This window comes from Saccoglossus kowalevskii, chromosome 9 (assembly GCF_978046115.1).
Source record: "Saccoglossus kowalevskii chromosome 9, keSacKowa6.1, whole genome shotgun sequence".
In the NCBI taxonomy this organism is placed as follows: domain Eukaryota; kingdom Metazoa; phylum Hemichordata; class Enteropneusta; family Harrimaniidae; genus Saccoglossus; species Saccoglossus kowalevskii.
Genome location: NC_140649.1, coordinates 4,116,606 through 4,136,423, shown reverse-complemented (window position 1 = coordinate 4,136,423; position 19,818 = coordinate 4,116,606). Strand labels below are relative to the sequence as shown.

At 34.9% G+C, this 19,818-nt stretch overlaps 1 protein-coding gene across 1 annotated transcript in view; it reads right to left on the bottom strand.

Moving 5' to 3' along the window:
* LOC100329036 (jumonji domain containing 2c) overlaps window positions 1-19,347 on the bottom strand; it is a 40,495-nt gene extending 21,148 nt beyond the window's left edge. The window contains exons 1-7 of the mRNA XM_006813305.3: window positions 19,254-19,347; window positions 17,363-17,521; window positions 15,910-16,085; window positions 15,110-15,418; window positions 14,319-14,368; window positions 12,713-12,816; window positions 9,103-9,240 (exon numbers count right to left, since the gene is read on the bottom strand). Of these exons, the coding sequence (XP_006813368.3) occupies window positions 9,103-9,240; window positions 12,713-12,816; window positions 14,319-14,368; window positions 15,110-15,418; window positions 15,910-16,085; window positions 17,363-17,494 (909 nt within the window). The 5' untranslated portion in view covers window positions 17,495-17,521; window positions 19,254-19,347. The remainder of the gene's footprint in view (window positions 1-9,102; window positions 9,241-12,712; window positions 12,817-14,318; window positions 14,369-15,109; window positions 15,419-15,909; window positions 16,086-17,362; window positions 17,522-19,253) is intronic.
* Window positions 19,348-19,818: the final 471 nt, after the last annotated feature.

Sequence of the window (19,818 nt, the reverse complement as noted above, 5' to 3'; positions counted from 1 at the left end):
TAAAGTACATGAAGAGGATCAATCACAGAGAAAGAAAATCTGACATTTGATTTACATACAATAACACACATAAAGACAACAATGTTCAATTAACCATGACAGACTCGGTCTGACAGTATCCTACACCGAATAACTAATTTTTATCACGATTTGTTATACACTGAATTGAAAGATAACAAAAACATAATGACTATAGTTCATGTCCTCAATCCAGGACATGAATATTTTAACCTCAACTTAGAGTTCAAAAACTCTGAATGTCAAGAGCAAACACACAATAGTGGAATATGGCTTTCAACTGCCCATTTGAAGCAAAATACGAATAAAAGAATTTTCCAAACAGTCTAGCAGAGTAGAATTATCTGCATTCCTTTGCTATTGCTTATCATTCTTTCTTGACATAAGTTGTGGCAAATAGTTTTTAGACTACAACCTATGAAAAGCATTCTTTTCTGGCAAGTGTCTGCAGAGGTCTTTAGGAAGTTTTAGCACAGCTACTTTGCATCGGTATCCATAGAGCGCCTTGACAGTTTGTCCTTTATGCTATGTTGACCGGGAACAAATGTAATCATGTGCTAGATGCAAACATTACGTCAATCTGGAGTGTTTTTTTGTTTGGATGAAATCCTATATCTTTTGACTATTCAGTGCATATGTTGTAGAAGCTGCCAAAACTTCATTAAAGTGGAATACCGGCGCGGCCAATGCTGCACTCTCAGGCCCTGAAGCTAATTAAGTGCGTGTTCAGTGTAACGGCAAGATCCGTAACAAGCAATAACAACATTCCCAAAATTAATACCGCAACCTGAAACTACTGACTTTATAATTGTGTATCAATTCATCCATGTACAGGTGGTTTGGCACACTTTCAATGTTTAGTAACACACATGTACACTAAATTATTACTTTATTAAACTGTGTTAATGTTATACTGTAAAATGACTAATTTTCACTGGGTTTAAATTTCACTGATTTACCATTTCGGGCATATTCAGTGGGTTTTAAATTCACTGTTTCGTCATTTAGATAATGTGTTCTATGCTAAATTTTACATATTCACTGTGTTTTAATTTAGCGCATTTTTCCAGTCAGCGAAATAAGCTAAATTAAAACCCAGTGAATAATTACCCCCTTTACAGTATCAACTAAGGCATACTATATCACCTCCATCAAACTCTGGTGCAGGCAAGTCATATTTTGATGCACTCTGAATATTAATATGGTATTAACTGAGAGTGAGTGTAAACAGGAAAAACCTAGGGTAGACAAGGACAAACTTCTGCTAGTTTTCAAAGGCATAGAAACTTTTAGACATTTTATTTAGAATCATTGAATGGGTACTGTTAATGTATTTGCTCTATTAGAAGTGTATGCCCTTATATGAATGATAGAGGTTTGTTTATGAATGAAATAAGCCATATTTTAATGATCAAGGATACAATAAGTGCAAGTTTTAGTTTATATGCATTTCTAATGGAGCAAACTGTATATTAAAGGTATATTTAATTAGGAATTAATCAGGTACAAAATTTGCAAGTCTGAGAAAATCTAAAAAATTGTTAGTAGTGAAATTACATTATACTATCAAGTGAGATAAAGTATCAAAACAATTGTATCACAGAACAAACTCTTGTAAAATTAATGTGGTTGAATGTTTTTAAATGCTATCACAAAAACTGTGTACATGTACTGGCATGATATTTAGCGATTCCGTTTAGTTTGGTCACATTACCAGACTGGAGGTTAATGGGGAGGCAAACTTTCTTTTGACACCTGCATTATCAGTTTTACAGTCTGTAGCACTCAATCAGGGTTGTACTAAAAGTTGATAAAGAGCAGACTACTCGACTAAAATAAGGGGCAGGGCTTTAAGTACTGAATGTGCCCCCCTCTTCCATCTGATTAATCCCTACTAAAGTCAGTGTGAAAACTGATCTTTTGAGTCACTCTTGCTGAATTTATGAAAGATGTGATCTGAAATTTAGAGGATATGACTGATCATTGGCACATCTTTTATCCTTCAGTACATAATTTGTTTAAACTGCTCTACTTAGCACTCTTTTTGGGGTGCAACAAGCAGTGTAATGTACTGTAGACTTGGTAGACTTGTTAATATGTTGAGTCAATACCCATCATACATTTCAGTTTATTGCCATACTTGTATCATAATGAACAAAACCACACTAGAATAACCCCTGCCATCAACAAGGTTTCAGTTTTGACGACAAATCTGCTCTTATCACCGGCATTGCTACATGGTCATAAACAGTAATTGCATGTACCAGGGGTATGAGTCTTGTTGAAATTACCAGACGCCAGGAAGTCACCCATGACTCTATAATACCATATTTCATAAACTGGTCTACTAAATCACAGATAATAAAGGTATATATACATAATTATTTTCAAAAGCTTAGTGAATAAATGTCATTATCTTTAAGAAATCATATTATATATTGGATTTCATGCAATAACATATCCACTCAGTCTGGAGCAATAAAGCTTACAAAGAAAATCAATTTATTGTAGCTTAACTATTCAGCATAATGACTATGATGGTTTTAGCATCACTACACATGTACTATGTGTAATATTATATATTCCATTTTGACTAATTAAGAGTACTGGAAAAGCTCATTTGAAAACAGAATATAAAGCTACTTTACCAGGCAATATAAAGATGATACACATTAATAGAGTGACTGAATTAAACATAGTTGTTTTCACCATAATTCTAATCTGAGAAAAAAAAGAGAGGTGAACTCAATTGGTGCAAATTCGGTATTCTATGGGTACTTTCAAGTCTAAAATTTCTTAAAATGTCTTCGACTGATTGAAATTATGAAGTGCGTCAAGGTGGGTCATCAAAGCAATTGTCGTCATGGCCCAATAAATTTCAAATCCTGCATATAAATTTGATACACCTGATTGAACTTGATGTCCTCAAAACAGCTACACATTTATATCACAATTTGAATTGATATAAAGAGTTTTTAGAAATATTATCCCTTGAAAGTTGGCAAATGGCGTAGTTCAAGACCTGCTGAGTGATTACCAGATCACATTCATTTTACTCTACTTGGCAATCCAGTGATACAGGTGGGAGAGTTCAGCTGTAACACTAACTGTAGCCCTGACAAGGGGTTATACAATACATCACTTGTTGGTTTAAAGCGTGCCAAGTAGAGTGATTCAAACAATGCATTACCTAACTACACTTCTCTCAGGTGCTTGTCTACTACATGCACATGTACAAAAGTCTCAGATCTTATCAAGGATTTCATGTTTTTTTCTCACTTACAGCTTGCTTTACATTCTTGAAAAGGTCACCAGTGAAGTGTACATTAGCAGGAAAACATGTGATACATTAAGCATTAGCAGCTATTGTTCAAAAAGAGCCCTGGCAAAACTTTGTTACAAAAAGTATGGCAGTCATTTGCTGAAAGATGCAAAGCATGCTGGTCACAATGTGGTTTTTCTTCATTTCTGATATACAGCCAACAATTCTAAAGTTTTAACTACACCCTCTGATAAAACTGTCCTACAAGGCTGTCATGCAAATCAATCTATCAATACTATCTACTATTAATTTTCCCTATTTTTCCTTGCTACTTTTCTAAACTAAACACAAGTTGTGAAATTCGGTCATTGTGAAATCAATGCATCATCCATTTTATGACCCATTTCTCACCTAAAAATGAAAAAATATAAATTCTTATGACAGCTGAGGATAACACTATTAACCATTATTTTTTCATTCAAAACCACACAATTCACAAATATTCCAACAGTTTCTGCTAATTTCAGTGCTGAAACTGTGGAAAAGTAATAACTATAGTTATGAATAGGAACATTTGGAGGTAATTGTGATCCATTCAAGTATGTATTGATTGTTGCATATTGTATTAGCTGCTGCTATACACTGAATGCTGAGCTTGTTCAAGATGCTGATGTTTGCAAACATTCGGCAGGATTTATTAGTCAGTTAGGTATAATGTTTCTGTATAATATCTTGTGAGATACCATGTTGTAATGGTAATTATTTTTATATAAAGCAATACATTAACATTACATTCCATTCCACTATATTCCTCTATTAATAGCATACGATCACAAAATTTAAACCTAAACCTTTGAACAGAAAGATTGCCATTGACATTTTATCAAAGTCATCAATTCAATTACCTCAATAGGAAGGTAATGAATTGAGAAGTATTAGAAAAAGCTGCCAATCATAGCAACTAAGAAGCTTTCTGTTTAATATGATAGCAATTGAAAAGCATTTAACCTATAACATATTTGGCAGCTGACATCTAAAGTACAGTAGTGTAAATACATGACTTGTAATGAATCATTAAAATGATCATTTAGAATCTGAGTGATAAATTAAAAGTACATTAGCACTATGCTTTGACAACCAATATTAGGTAATCTAGAAATAAACTGATAAAACACTAAGATGTAGTTTGGTAGCAGAGTGCCTCTAACATTCAGTGGTTTGTGATTCTTGTGAATCAAAAAATAAATATAGAAATTTGAGTGATTCAATTTGGACTGTATAGCAACATTCATTTGGTTTGTCAAGCGCTGGGGAGAGTATGATAGTTGGGTGTCCCCCATTTAGTCAGCATGCGAGGTAATTTATGTACAATTACATCAATAAATTCATTCCTCAATATTAGATTATGAAACACTTCATTGTTAATAACCTTTTTTTTCAGGAGAAAGGACTTTTTAAATCAAAGAAAGCTTAGAAAGAACTCCCATGTGCTGAGAGTATTGGAGACACATTAAATATAATTCGAAATTACTTAGCTGAAAACTAATTATGCAAATCAGAAAATTAATATGAACAGATTTGAGTGTAAAACTAATGAGGTCTGCGCAATGTAACAGAAAATCTATGTTTCCAAGTTTAATTGAAATGTGACTAGAACCAAAAAATTATGAATTATTATGCTTATTAGGGAATTAATATGAACAGATTTTTACCCCAAACTAATTAGGTTTGTACATTGTCCTAGAGCATCTTTGTACTAAGTTTCATTGAAATGGAATAATTAGTACTTTAGATATCAGTGTGAAAGCTTAAAATTGGTTAATTATGCAAATTAGGTAATTAATATGCACAGGTTTTAACCCACAATTATCCAGGTCTGTCTATTGTCCTACAGCATCCATGTACATTCATTGATATGTGATGTTTAGTACCCGAGATATCAGTGTGAAAGTTGGTTAATTATGCAAATTAGGTGATTAATATGCACAAATATTTACCAGAAACTCATTGGGTCTGCATAATTCTAGATTCATTGAAATGTGATGATTAGTACTTTAGGTATCAGTAGAAAAGCTGAAAATTAATTATGCAAATTATTTATTAATATGCACAATTATTTGCCCTAAAACTAATCAGGTCTTTGCATAGTCCTAAAGGATCTATGTACCAAGTTTCATTGAAATGCGATGATTAGTACTTGAGATACCCGTGGAAAAGCTGAAAATTAACTAATTATGCAAATTAGGTGATTAATATGCACAAATATTTATCAGAAACAATCAATCTCTGCATAGTCCTCGAGTATGTAAGTACCAAGTTTCATTGAAATGTAATGCTCACTACTTATATCAAATGCTGAAAATTAATTAATTATACAAATTAGGTAATTAATATGTACTGATATTACCATAAAAACTATCAGGTCTGTGCAGTGTCATATGACATCTATGTACCAAGTTTCATTGAAATGTGATGATTAGTACTTATATCAAATGCTGAAAATTAATTATGCAAATTAGGTAATTAATATGTACTGATATTACCATAAAAACTATCAGGTCTGTGCAGTGTCATATGACATCTATGTACCAAGTTTCATTGAAATGTGATGATTAGTACTTGAGATATCAGTGGAAAAACCAAAAATTGACTAATCATTATGCAAATTAGGTAATTAGTATCCATGGATTATTACCAAAAACTAATCAAAACCTAGCATTAGTTCAGAGCATGTATGTACAAAGTTTCATCAAAATCCAATGAGTGGTTGTTTAGATATCAGTGGAACAATCATGGAACAGCTAAAAATCAGCTAATTATCATGCAAATTAGGTAATTAATATGCACGGATTTTTACCAAAAACTAATCAAATCTGCGCACATGTTCAAAGCATCTATGTACCAAGTTTCATCAAAATCCAAAGAGTGGTTCTTTAGATATCAGTGGAACAGTCATAGAACAGCTAAAAATTAGCTAATTATCATGCAAATTAGGTAATTAACGAGCATGGATTTTTACCAAAACCTAATCAAATCTGCGCATTGGCCCAGAGCATCTATGCACCAAGTTTCATCAAAAACCGATGTATGGTTCTTGAGATAGCAGTGGACCAGTCGGACACACATACACACATACACACACACACACACACACACACACACACATACACATACAGACACACTAACTGCAAAGACTCCCATTTTGTGCTTCGCACATGGGAGTCAAAAAAAAAATGAACCACATTTTTTGATTGCTTCAAAAATCACAATTTATGGTTGCATCATTGTGCCAGTGACAGGTCAAAATGGATAGAGGGCACACTGCTTTGTAGGGCTGGAAAGCAGTGAGAAAGGCATAAATTCTGTTGTGATTGAGTTTTCAACTTAATGAATCGCATTTGTTGTATACTTGATTATTGAAATATTACTTATTATGATGATAGACAAAACTATCATTTACACAGGTGTATGTGCTACTAATACAGAATATAGTCATTGTGTTTAGCACACTCCAAAAAAAGAATTCAAAACTAAAAAGCACTACACTGTAGTCGATAAATGAGGAAATACAGTTTTGACCAGGATAGCTTGGGAATGCCACAAAAGTTACTTGATTTAAAAAGCTTTCAGTAAAATGTTGACAACCATACAACTTTAAAATGGGATTAGACTGGTATGAGGCATAAGATAATCACAGATATTGAAGGGTTCAAAATTCACGGGGGCTATGGCCTAGATGAAATATAAGAGTGCCCCACGAAATTGTCAATTACTGCACAATTTCAAACCAGAAGTTAAAGCACTGCACGGATGGGCATGTGAGGTTTGAGTTAGAAAGAGTATACTAATGGTAATGGTTTTGTATTAGGCTAGTTAAACAAATTTTTAATTAGTACACAATTCTAGTTTTAATATTTATTAGTAATTTGAAAAGGCAAAGTTACGGACAACTCACACTTTACTGTTGGCAGTCGGGGAAGTTAATCACTTGAAGAGCCATGCAAATTACACTGACAATGATTATATGGTAATTTCTAACAACACAATGAGTGGAAGTCATCTGCCAAAAAATTGTCAACACATTTATTCAAAACTATATATGGTACACAGCATAATGAAGTAAGTTAATGGATTGAATGTTGCTGGATATACTTGAGGGTTAGATTGAAATATATATGGACACAATACACACTAGTGTTTTATTATGCTAACTTATTTATCAGTGTTTCTATTCTCTTATTCTAGGATGATGGGACAATTCCAGAAAACAGATATTTGATCCCACAGAGTATCTGGAAAAGATCCAACATGTGCATGTTACAACCAGCAACTGTATAATGATAGAAAACAAAAGTCTTAAAAACAGCCAGACAAGATAATAATTGTGATTCTTAGGGGGGGTTCTGCAATGTATGAGGGTCAATAACAACTTTACCACCTCTACACAGGACATAAAGCAAGGAACTATCGTTTAAAAATACAGGAATGAATAGAGTCTGAATAAGTACAACTAGGTGTACAATAGCACTAGGATAATTACCTCTAGGAGGAGTAACATCTTCATGGTTGGTAGAGCAAGCTGTATGGAGACACATGCAATAGGGAGGTGCCTAAACTAGCACACATACAACATAAAGGGTTGGGGCAAATTGTATTTATGTCATTAATCTTTCACGATAATGATGGGTTGCCACCATGTATAATCATCTTTTCTCATGCATGCAGTTCAAATGATTTTCAGTTTAGAACTGCATAAAGAAATTGGGGGATATTTACAACTAATAGTTGACACTATTCACCTCAATTTCAAAATCTAACATCCATCTCAATTTATAAGAATAAAAGATGTGTAAATGGTATGATTATTTTCATTATCTGTACAGCCAGACTGTCTCATTCTCCACACACATGTATAACCATCTGAATACTAAGTAAGAGACAATTAATACCCTTACTATTATTTATCAACTGATTTACAATCCATAACGCAATCGTAAACTGTAGTAGTGTCAACATTAGACAATTTAGGTGAAGGTATGCAGCATTCTCATCACAGTTTAAGCTAGCCAGGGTAATAATTTAAAAATGTGGGCTAAACCTTTGAAAATTACAACATTAGGGAAAACGTGCACTGAAAATAAGATTTATACTGGTAGTTTTAGTTGGATCACCTAGATCCATCGGTGCTTATGGGGTAAAGAGGTATCTCATAATTCTAGCATGATTGGTGATGAATGTGCTGCACATGCTCAACTCAACTATGTCATGACCTCAGTATTGTCTACCTGGCTGTGTGAGCAACAATACCACAGCTCCTTATAATTCTGCTGTCCTTAAAAGACCAGACTGAATTTGATTTATAAATCAGTAAATTAGTCTAGTTTTTAAACACTTTGCAGATGTAATACCAGGTACATTTGTTCATACATACCTGAAATAATCCCACCATACATGACATTATGCAAATGATATCTTCACATTTTGCACACATGATGAAGTCACACACACATCATCAGATTTACTACTCAATTCACTTTTTAATGGCATTGACAAAATAGCTAGATTCCAAATAATAGTGAAAATGAATAGCCTTCCGGAAAACATGCAATAAATGTTATGATTCAATGAAACCAGTGTTTTTAAACCATTTCATTCCAATACTGGATTATACCATTTATAGAAAGAGTAAAGCTATGTAATGATGAATGATTATTTAAACTCACAACAATAAATAATCCATTCAATATACATTTAACAAAACCTAAGTTTGAATACTAAGTACATATAGGAGAGAACAATGTAATTTATGATAATAAACTTACATGAGTGGCTCTCTTTCCAAATTCTATCCATCGCAATGATGCAAAATTAGTTGATTCAGCACAGTTGAATCCATGATTGTAGCCAGCATGGTAGCCATATGGGAATGTTATCATAAATTCACCAGCCTCTTGTGTGATCTGTAAGAAATACAACAGCATCTTTGAGAGCATATACAACACCAAGAACATAAATGAAACAAAACAAGTCATTGTCAATGACACGTCCCCGTTCCGTTCATATTTGAGTGACATATACATTCAAAGCAGATCATGACCGAAATGCACCTGCATATGTACAACACATTGTGCTAAATCTGAACAAAATCCATCCATGCATGACTGAGATCCGGTTCTGGAATTGTGAAAATACGTGATTTTGATGCATTTTCGGCCTTAAAATGGCCATCATTCCGCTATTGTTAAGCAGATCATGAAACAAATGCACATATCTATTTGTGACATGATGTACCATGTGTGTGTGAAGTTTGAACTTGATCAATCCAGACATGTCTTGGATACGAATCCAGAACTGAATTCTTTAACAAAATGGCCGCCAGTCGGCCATTTCGAACTTGATCCGGAAAAAAAAAGACGTGCATCAAGGTCCTATTATGTTTAATGTATGTACCAAATTTGAACAAAATCCATCGATGCATAACTGAGATACGGGTCCGGAATGGTGAAAATGTGCGATTTCAATGCATTTTCGGCCTTAAAGCGGCCCCCATTTGGCTATCGTTAATGAGATCATGAAACAAATGCACATACATATTTGTGACATGATGTACCTTGTGTGTGTGAAGTTTGAACTTGATCAATCCAGACATGTCTCGGATACGGATCCAGAACTGAATTCTTTAAAACAAAATGACCGCCAGTCGGCTATTTCGAACTTGATCCGAAAAAAAAAATGACGTGCATCAAGGTCCTATTATGTTTAATGTATGTACCAAATTTGAATGAAATCCGTCCATGCATAACTGAGATCCGGGTCCGGAATGGTGAAAATGTGCGATTTCAATGCATTTTCGGCCTTAAAGCGGCCGCCATTTGGCTATCGTTAATGAGATCATGAAACAAATGCATATACATATTTGTGACATGATGTACCTTGTGTGTGTGAAGTTTGAACTCGATCAATCCAAGCATGTCTCAGATACGGATCCAGAACTGAATTCTTTAAAACAAAATGGCCGCCAGTCGGCCATTTCGAACCCGATCCAAAAAAAAAAATGACGTGCATCAAGGTCCTATTATGTTTAATGTATGTACCAAATTTGAACAAAATCCGTCCATGCATAACTGAGATCCGGGTCCGGAATGGTGAAAATGTGCGATTTTGATGCATTTTCGGCCTTAAAATGGCCGCTATTCGGCTATCGTTAATGAGATCATGAAACAAATGCACATACATATTTGTGACATAATGTACCTTGTGTGTGTGAAGTTTGAACTTGATCAATCCAGACATGTCTCGGATACGGATCCAGAACTGAATTCTTTAAAACAAAATGGCCGCCAGTCGGCTATTTCGAACTTGATCCGAAAAAAAAAATGACGTGCATCAAGGTCCTATTATGTTTAATGTATGTACCAAATTTGAACAAAATCCGTCCATGCATAACTGAGATCCGGGTCCGGAATGGTGAAAATGTGCGATTTTGATGCATTTTCGGCCTTAAAATGGCCGCTATTCGGCTATCGTTAATCGGATCATGACAAAAATGCATGTGCATATGTCCCATATAATGTGTGATGTATGAGTGAAGTTTGAACTTAATCGGTCCATGCATGTTCGAGATACAGGTGATCACGGACGCACGGACGCACGGACGCACACAGGGCAAAACATAAGTCCCCGTTTTCGGACTGCGTCCGAACGGGGACTAAAAACACAAGCAATTGAAAAATGTTCTCTATCTTTTCATACAATTAGCATAGAATATCCCAGTTTGAACAAGTCCCTGGTATAATAAAATTTCAACCCCAAAACAAGGCCTCAAACCTTTTCAAATTATAAAGCCATATTTACTAGAACGCTGTACTGTACAATTAAAGGTACTGAACCAATATAGCAAGACTATGACTTGCCTAACTTCACACACAATAGTAAATAAAATGTTAACCCTATGGGTAACTGAACTACGAATAATCTGCCTAACTGTAATAAAATTCAAAAGCTTCAGACAGAAGTAAAAAAAAACATGCCTAACTTTTCAAAGAGTGATGCAATAACTGTTTTAACCATGTCAATAGAGGGCGATATTACCTTGCAAACATAAATTAAGGTAGATTGAGCGAAAAAATGTATCACAATATTTTGTTTTCAAATTCGTAATATTAGGTTTGAATATGACACATGACTTGTACTAAACATTTGCTTGGGGAACCAGTCATTGTCAATGTCATCAAGTTTTAAGTGATTGTCAAAGATAGAACCATGGATGTTTGACCTGTGTTTTGGTTTTGTCATTAGAACCATGGATGTTTGACCTGTGTTTTGGTTTTGTCATTAGAACCATGGATGTTTGACCTGTGTTTTGGTTTTGTCATTAGAACCATGGATGTTTGACCTGTGTTTTGGTTTTGTCATTAGAACCATGGATGTTTGACCTGTGTTTTGGTTTTGTCATTAGAACCATGGATGTTTGACCTGTGTTTTGGTTTTGTCATTAGAACCATGGATGTTTGACCTGTGTTTTGGTTTTGTCATTAGAACCATGGATGTTTGACCTGTGTTTTGGTTTTGCCATTAGAACCATGGATGTTTGACCTGTGTTTTGGTTTTGCCATTAGAACCATGGATGTTTGACCTGTGTTTTGGTTCTGTCATCAGAACCATGGATGTTTGACCTGTGTTTTGGTTTTGTCATTAGAACCATGGATGTTTGACCTGTGTTTTGGTTTTGTCATTAGAACCATGGATGTTTGACCTGTGTTTTGGTTTTGTCATTAGAACCATGGATGTTTGACCTGTGTTTTGGTTTTGTCATTAGAATCAGGGATGTTTGACCTGTGTTTTGGTTTTGTCATTAGAACCATGGACGTTTGACCCGTGTTTTGGTTTTGTTATTAGAACCATGGATGTTTGACCTGTGTTTTGGTTTTGTCATTAGAACCATGGATGTTTGACCTGTGTTTTGGTTTTGTCATTAGAACCATGAATGTTTGACCTGTGTTTTGGTTTTGTCATTAGAACCATGGATGTCTGACCTGTGTTTTGGTTTTGTCATTAGAACTATGGATCTTTGACCCGTGTTTTGGTTTTGTCATTAGAACCATGGATGTTTGACCTGTGTTTTGGTTTTGTCATTAGAACCATGGATGTTTGACCTGTGTTTTGGTTTTGTCATTAGAGCCATGGATGTTTGACCTGTGTTTTGGTTTTGTCATTAGAACCATGGATGTTTGACCTGTGTTTTGGTTTTGTCATTAGAACCATGGATGTTTGACCTGTGTTTTGGTTCTGTCATCAGAACCATGGATGTTTGACCTGCGTTTTGGTTTTGTAAACAACAGCATATAATAAAAGCATATGGTAAATACCAAGAAAATCTGACCATTTGTTTGAATGGTATCGAACTACCTTAAAGTTGGTTATAAGTCTTACCTTATTATAAGGTATTGAGTACTGCTTCAATATGTGGGGTGAAATCAAGGTCATCTTGTGGCGCAGAAAATTCTGACATTGCTGAAAACTGCTAGGAAAGAAACCTGACAAGAAAGAGAGAATGATAAAGTGGTGAGTTTTGTACATATCTGAAACATCAAACTAAATACTCAATTAATGTAACTTGACCTATCCACAATTTCAACATTTGATGTGGTTGGGAGAGGTAATTTTGGATGAAAATCATGACCCACTTAGGTTTTTCAGATTTTTATCATGCATAAATACTGACATTTTGTCATCACTCGACCGTAAACATTCAACTGTTTGTAATGTTATTTTAGAATCAAATTAAGGTATTTCATTATTGTGTACTGCCTAAATTAGAATACTTAATGTATGATTTGGTTCAAAATTGGCAGAAATGCTTGATTTTGAAGCATTTTAAGAGGCCTGTGTGACACAATGTATGTGGGAGTTCAAATGAAATAGCACACACATGTAACAATATAACCTTAACATTTAGTTAGCTTAGCTTGCTTTTAAAACCACCATCTAGATTGTCTTAATATGTCTTAAATTAGTAACTTGGGAAAATACTACTAATGATAAGTTAAATTTATTGGTGACCTTGATATTTGTGACATAGAAACAAAGGTAAAGCTAGCTGACAGCCAGCTTGCATTACACGTTAGACTCACAATGGACAGGGCATGTCTGAGATATCAGTGTGAAATCTCGGCTTCTCTTTGATCTGATTATGAAACACACTGATATGTATGATGTATGTGCCAAATACGAATGAAAATGGTACATAAATTGTGGAAATATAGTAGTAAGGCCAAAAAGTCAGATGGCTGTCAATCGGCCATCCTTAACCAGGTTTTGAAACAAATTGTCATGGACATGCATTCTAACATGTATAAAGTACATGTATGTGCCAAATTTGAATGAAAACTGACAGGGCACATCCAAGATATCGAATAAAAAAAACAAAAACAAGATGCCTGCTAGTCGACCATCTTTGATCCAATTGCGAAATAAATCGTCATGGGCATGTATCCTAACATGTATAATCTATGTACCAAGTTTGAATGACAACTGACAAAGCATGTTCAAAATACAACATTTTCAAAAAACAAGATGGCTGTCAGTCGGCCATTTTGAATTGAATCGCTAAACCACTGCATGTGCACATGTCCCACATAAAGTACTAGGCACATGCAAAGAATGAACGGAATCGGTCCAAGGGATTCTGAGATATGACGCACGGACGGACAGAGACCGAATTATAAGTCTCCGTTTTCGGACTTCGTCTGAACGGGGACTAATAAATTTGATGACTTTAAATTAAATGCATATTCCATGTTTTTAGATAATTAACAATGTACAACATGTCAGGAGTCTAAAACTTTGATCACCTACAGTTACCTAAGTAACCACACACTGGTATGTGATGTCTATTTCGATGACACCAAGTCAACCAATTGTCTACAATGTTGCAAAACAAGTCAACATTTTCATTTAAGTCCAATTGTAATTATTGTAATGGAAACATCTTCCAGCTTTGTTCAGAATTGTGATTAGACAAATGTATAGCTCTTACCAGAAGCAAGTCTTTCCAATCGCTTTCCATGTGTTGGTGGTATAGTATACCTGACAAATACAAAAATTAACAGTTATAAAATTTCATTCATTTGGAGCTTGAATTCTGAACAGAATGTACATTGGAAAACTTATCAACAGTGACTTGCTTATTTGAATGCATGCAATATCACTGTGTAATATCCTCTGATGCTTTGCTAAGTTATTCCAACTGAAGGCACTGGTCTCATCTGACTTATAATCCCTTTAGCAGAGTGACTGAATACTTAAAAATAGTTATTTTTCACCGGGAATTTATCCTTGCTATTTTCGCTGGTGGAATGACTCTGTGAAAACAATATCTAGCGAATATACCTTTTTGCCTACATTTTACATTTTGAAAATAAACTCTTCTTTCTACCTAAAATAAGGTATTTTACAGTTAGTCCTTTCTAAGGATAGTATCGCATTCAGCATACCGGTAACTGTTTAATTGTTAACCAGATCGTGTTTTTTTCAGCCAAATCACACAAGCAATAGCAGACAACGCTTAACTTTGCCCAGAAAAATACCCACAATAGAATAGTTTGGGCAAAAGCAGCTATGCCCAAATTTGCCTATTAAAACAATGTGATAGTCCTATCAAGCTTCTAACTTACATCACAAATATAGTATATATATTAAAATATAGTGATCATATCAGCTATAAAGCAAAGATTGATGCAATCCTATAGCTGTACAATTCGTGATATTTATTATATACTTTTTGTAAGAACAGTTGAACAATATGAACTTCGCAATATGATGTCTTACCATGATTTTGGTTCACCAAAGTGCAAGTAATTAATACTATAAAGATCCATGTCTTCAGTATGCCAAGCAAAGGTAGTCTTCCACATACCAAAATACAAATAGGCAGTATTAACACCCTCTATCTTAATTCCTTGCCTTTCTTCTACAACATCTAATACTGTATTCAAATTATTTATGTTCCAGACATGCTGATCTTTGTCTGTTACTGATCCTGATATATCAGCTCCATAGATTGGAGAATTATATGTGATATTTTTCCAGTACTTTCGCTCCAAGTCTTCAAAGTCTGTGTGCTTAGGAGCACGGTATCTATAGATGAAACACAGTGAGCTATATGTACTACAACAAACTAGCAAAGTGGAACATATTGGAGTCAAGCACTGGCCCTGATATTTCATTAAAAATGGCCATGCAATTACAAACAATTATTACTCAAGTGTGAACATGATGTACTGTACTAGACCATGTTACTGCCCATGCCCGGTCAAGCACCCACCACCCACTTTTGCGAAATTGTTATATTCGGGTCATATTTGGCAAAGTGCCCACCCCTTTCAAAATGACACTAATTTAAAAATTGGTTTTTGATCATTGCTTAACAAATACTGGTAATTTGCATAGACTAGTTCTATTTCCTATTATTCAAAAAAATCATTTATCTTTTCCAAAAGCTGAGTGTTGTGATTATACCCACTAGGAATAGTTCCAAGCAGAGAAAATCCCATGTTCATGAACTGTAATTTGGTTGCACAGATTTAACAGTTAACAGCTTAACAATAGAAGTACAAAAAGTTAGTTACTTATCACTTTCTGCCATCAATCTGTATTCTCGTACAGTCATGGGTTTCTTCTGTATGTTGTATTGTGTATATAATCCTTGAGATCCAGACACAAACTGAGAGATGGGAGCAGGAATTACGATATCTTCTACTGTTTTATAGCTCCTAGCTGGTATATAATCTTTAGGTGGTATCACCTGTAAAATAATTCACTTATGTATAAGTAGATCAAATTTGCTAATAAAGTCTTTGATAGGAGGTTTGATAACTTACTACCTGCCTGTATCACAGTCTGCTTACAGTCTTAGATTGGAAGGTTTGATAACTTACTACCTGCCTGTATCACAGTCTGTCTACAGTCTTAGATTGGAAGGTTTGATAACTTACTACCTGCCTGTATCACAGTCTGTCTACAGTCTTAGATTGGAAGGTTTGATAACTTACTACCTGCCTGTATCACAGTCTGCTTACAGTCTTAGATTGGAAGGTTTGATAACTTACTACCTGCCTGTATCACAGTCTGCTTACAGTCTTAGATTGGAAGGTTTGATAACTTACTACCTGCCTGTATCACAGTCTGCTTACAGTCTTAGATTGGAAGGTTTGATAACTTACTACCTGCCTGTATCACAGTCTGTCTACAGTCTTAGATTGGAAGGTTTGATAACTTACTACCTGCCTGTATCACAGTCTGCTTACAGTCTTAGATTGGAAGGTTTGATAACTTACTACCTGCCTGTATCACAGTCTGCGTAGTCTTAGATTGGAAGGTTTGATAACTTACTACCTGCCTGTATCACAGTCTGTCTACAGTCTTAGATTGGAAGGTTTGATAACTTACTACCTGCCTGTATCACAGTCTGTCTACAGTCTTAGATTGGAAGGTTTGATAACTTACTACCTGCCTGTATCACAGTCTGTCTACAGTCTTAGATTGGAAGGTTTGATAACTTACTACCTGCCTGTATCACAGTCTGCTTACAGTCTTAGATTGGAAGGTGTGATAACTTACTACCTGCCTGTATCACAGTCTGCTTACAGTCTTAGATTGGAAGGTGTGATAACTTACTACCTGCCTGTATCACAGTCTACATGTCTCTGTGATGTTTAGTAATTAATTTGCTTTATTTTGATGGCCCTTAAATGGAGAGCGATGTTCAGTCTGGTCTCGTATACATCTAAGCTAGTCACGTTCTTAGCATTCATAATGACTTTCATTGTGCCAGCTATTGTCTTACTATTTTTGTGTATAATAACAGTGTACATGTTTAAATCATGAGTAAAATAACACGAAACGAAAAACGAAAAACAGACCTAGCCAGCCATACCTAGCATGACACAGCTGACATGGTTTATTTTCACAATGAAAGCAACCCCATTCCTATATCTGTAACTGCTAAACATGCAATTGTTCAGTTTGGCAGGTACAGAGAATAGAAATATGGCTTTATGTAACAATATTGAATTGTCTTACCTTTGCAAGCCCAGCTTTATGAGCTCCCAGAGACTCTATATATTCAATATAGGCCCCAAAATCTTTCATTTCTTCTAGGGTTGGTCGAAAAACCATAATTGGGGGTATTGATGAAGACCCGTGCGTTGTCATGTTGGGTGCCTAATGGGAGCACTAGGCCTGCAACACAGAAAAAGGTAATTATTTATAACATTATTCATAATACCTGTAAAACATTAAATTAACTTAATCTATCACATAATATCTCAAGTGATTGAGTTCAACTGTGGTACTATTAAAAGGTCTGAGATTACAATTTTCATATGGCAAATTAGAATGAGACAGGTCATAGGAAGTAAATATTTGTTCTTACAGAACATATTCATCAGATGTATCCTTTGTAAAAAGGATAGTTCCTACAGAAATAGTATACTATATAGTACATATTTTATATATAGTACACTATTTTTTTTAAAACAAATCAATTCGCAGAATGTAGATGTATTATTACTAAGTTTCCTGAGTGGAGATCAATACAATGGAGCCCCATCACAATAACACATGTGTATGCATACAAACAGCAACAATGGAAATTGAGGACATAATTTATATGAACACAAGGCACTGTAATTAATATCTTAACAGGTCATTCATATCATTCATTTTTCCATCAAATTCATCCATTCACTACTATGGGTTACTTTGATACTTGTTTGAATATTTTACTGATGTGAATAAAGCTATAAGGACATTACTGAGTAGTCAACAGTAAACAAAAATATTTATTTATCAAAAGCATCTACAATAAATTCATGAAGCAGTTAGTTTGTACATGAGTATGTATCGTCCAGGCATGAATTACTAATAATTGGTACATGCGATTACCAACAACAACAAGAATGCAGCCCTACGAGAGTCAAGTGTGACAACACAATAACAAGCAGAAATAGCTCCAAATAATTCTCAGCAAACGTATATAAACATAATAATTTTTTATAATACATACAATACTCACTATTCCCATGTAACCAATGAATTTCAATGAATGAGGACTATGATCCCGACTATCTTAGCATACCTCCATGTTAGCACTAAGCAGTCGTGGATAGGAGTGCGTATTATTTCCTGGTCTGGTCCAATGTACTATTTCAAAATATAACCCTGGAGTCGAATATCTTGTGATGTCGATCGAAATGAAGTAGAAATGATCATACATCAAGAATCATTTACGGAAAAAAACAATGCAACCCAAAATACATTCATCAGCTACAGTTATATAATCAGCGGAAGTTGTTCGCATTTGCATTAAAGTTTATTGTGCAAAATCCAACATGGCGTCCGCCATTGGTAGGTCAACTCGAATAGCACAACACGGATTTCTTACCGTAAAAACGTACACATTTCAGCTACAGAAGTCTATTCTAGTGATTTTTTTTGTAGCACCAATCTATTATTCCAAAATAATTTGTCAGAACGACGAACATATGGCGATAACATCGTTTTATGTGATCGCAACTGCAATAGTCGCCGACAACATATGATGTAAACAGAGACGTACGACCAAGGAAGAAGTACTCGCAAGCGGAGGACAGAATGGACACAACAACACTACCGTAAACATCAACATTGCCATCAAATAGCACAAATTTTCATTGCAAATGTTAAAATCATTCGCTGCCACAAATAGTGCTTGCTATATATTAGTAGCAAAACAGTATAAAATACGAAATGTCAATGATTTTAGTTGGGATTTCGGTCTGACAAAAAGTGAAGCCCCGTAATAACCGTGCGTACGTGACGGACACAGTACGATCGTTGAAGCATTGTCGCTCATCACCAGCTAAACCCGTGGCTAGTGTACCCATCTCGTGAACAAATACGCCAACCAAAATTGACTAAACAACTTACGTACCCACAACTCTATATGACAAAATAATTTCACGGCAGCCAACGTTGTCTCGAAATCGGAAAGCAGCAAACGCCAGGTCTGTGATATTTTTTGTTCCCACAGAGACAAATCACACACTAAGAAAATATTTTGTAAATTAGCTTGAACAAAATAGTTCGAATAACAAAAGAATATTCTTCAATACAATATTCACTTTATGTTTAAGGATATGTTTTGGATTCACATCTAATCTAGCATATTTACCCATAGAAAGCGTTTACGCTTTGTCTTTATTAATTATAACATTAAGTAGACACTCGCCACTCGCGGACTACTTTCATAACAACAGCAATGTATTGAGGTGATCTGGAACTCTATTCAATTGCCTAACTCGGCAACATTTGATAAGTTAGGCAAATTGAGCGCACTGTTTTGTAATTTTTAGTGATCGAACTGCTAAAGAATAAAGAGCCCATTCAGGGTATGTACATCGCAAGCAATGTTTTTGGATGTGAATTTATATTTTATCCAATGAAAAAACAAACAAACAAACAATAGACGGGGCTATATATACAGCAAGTAAAACGCA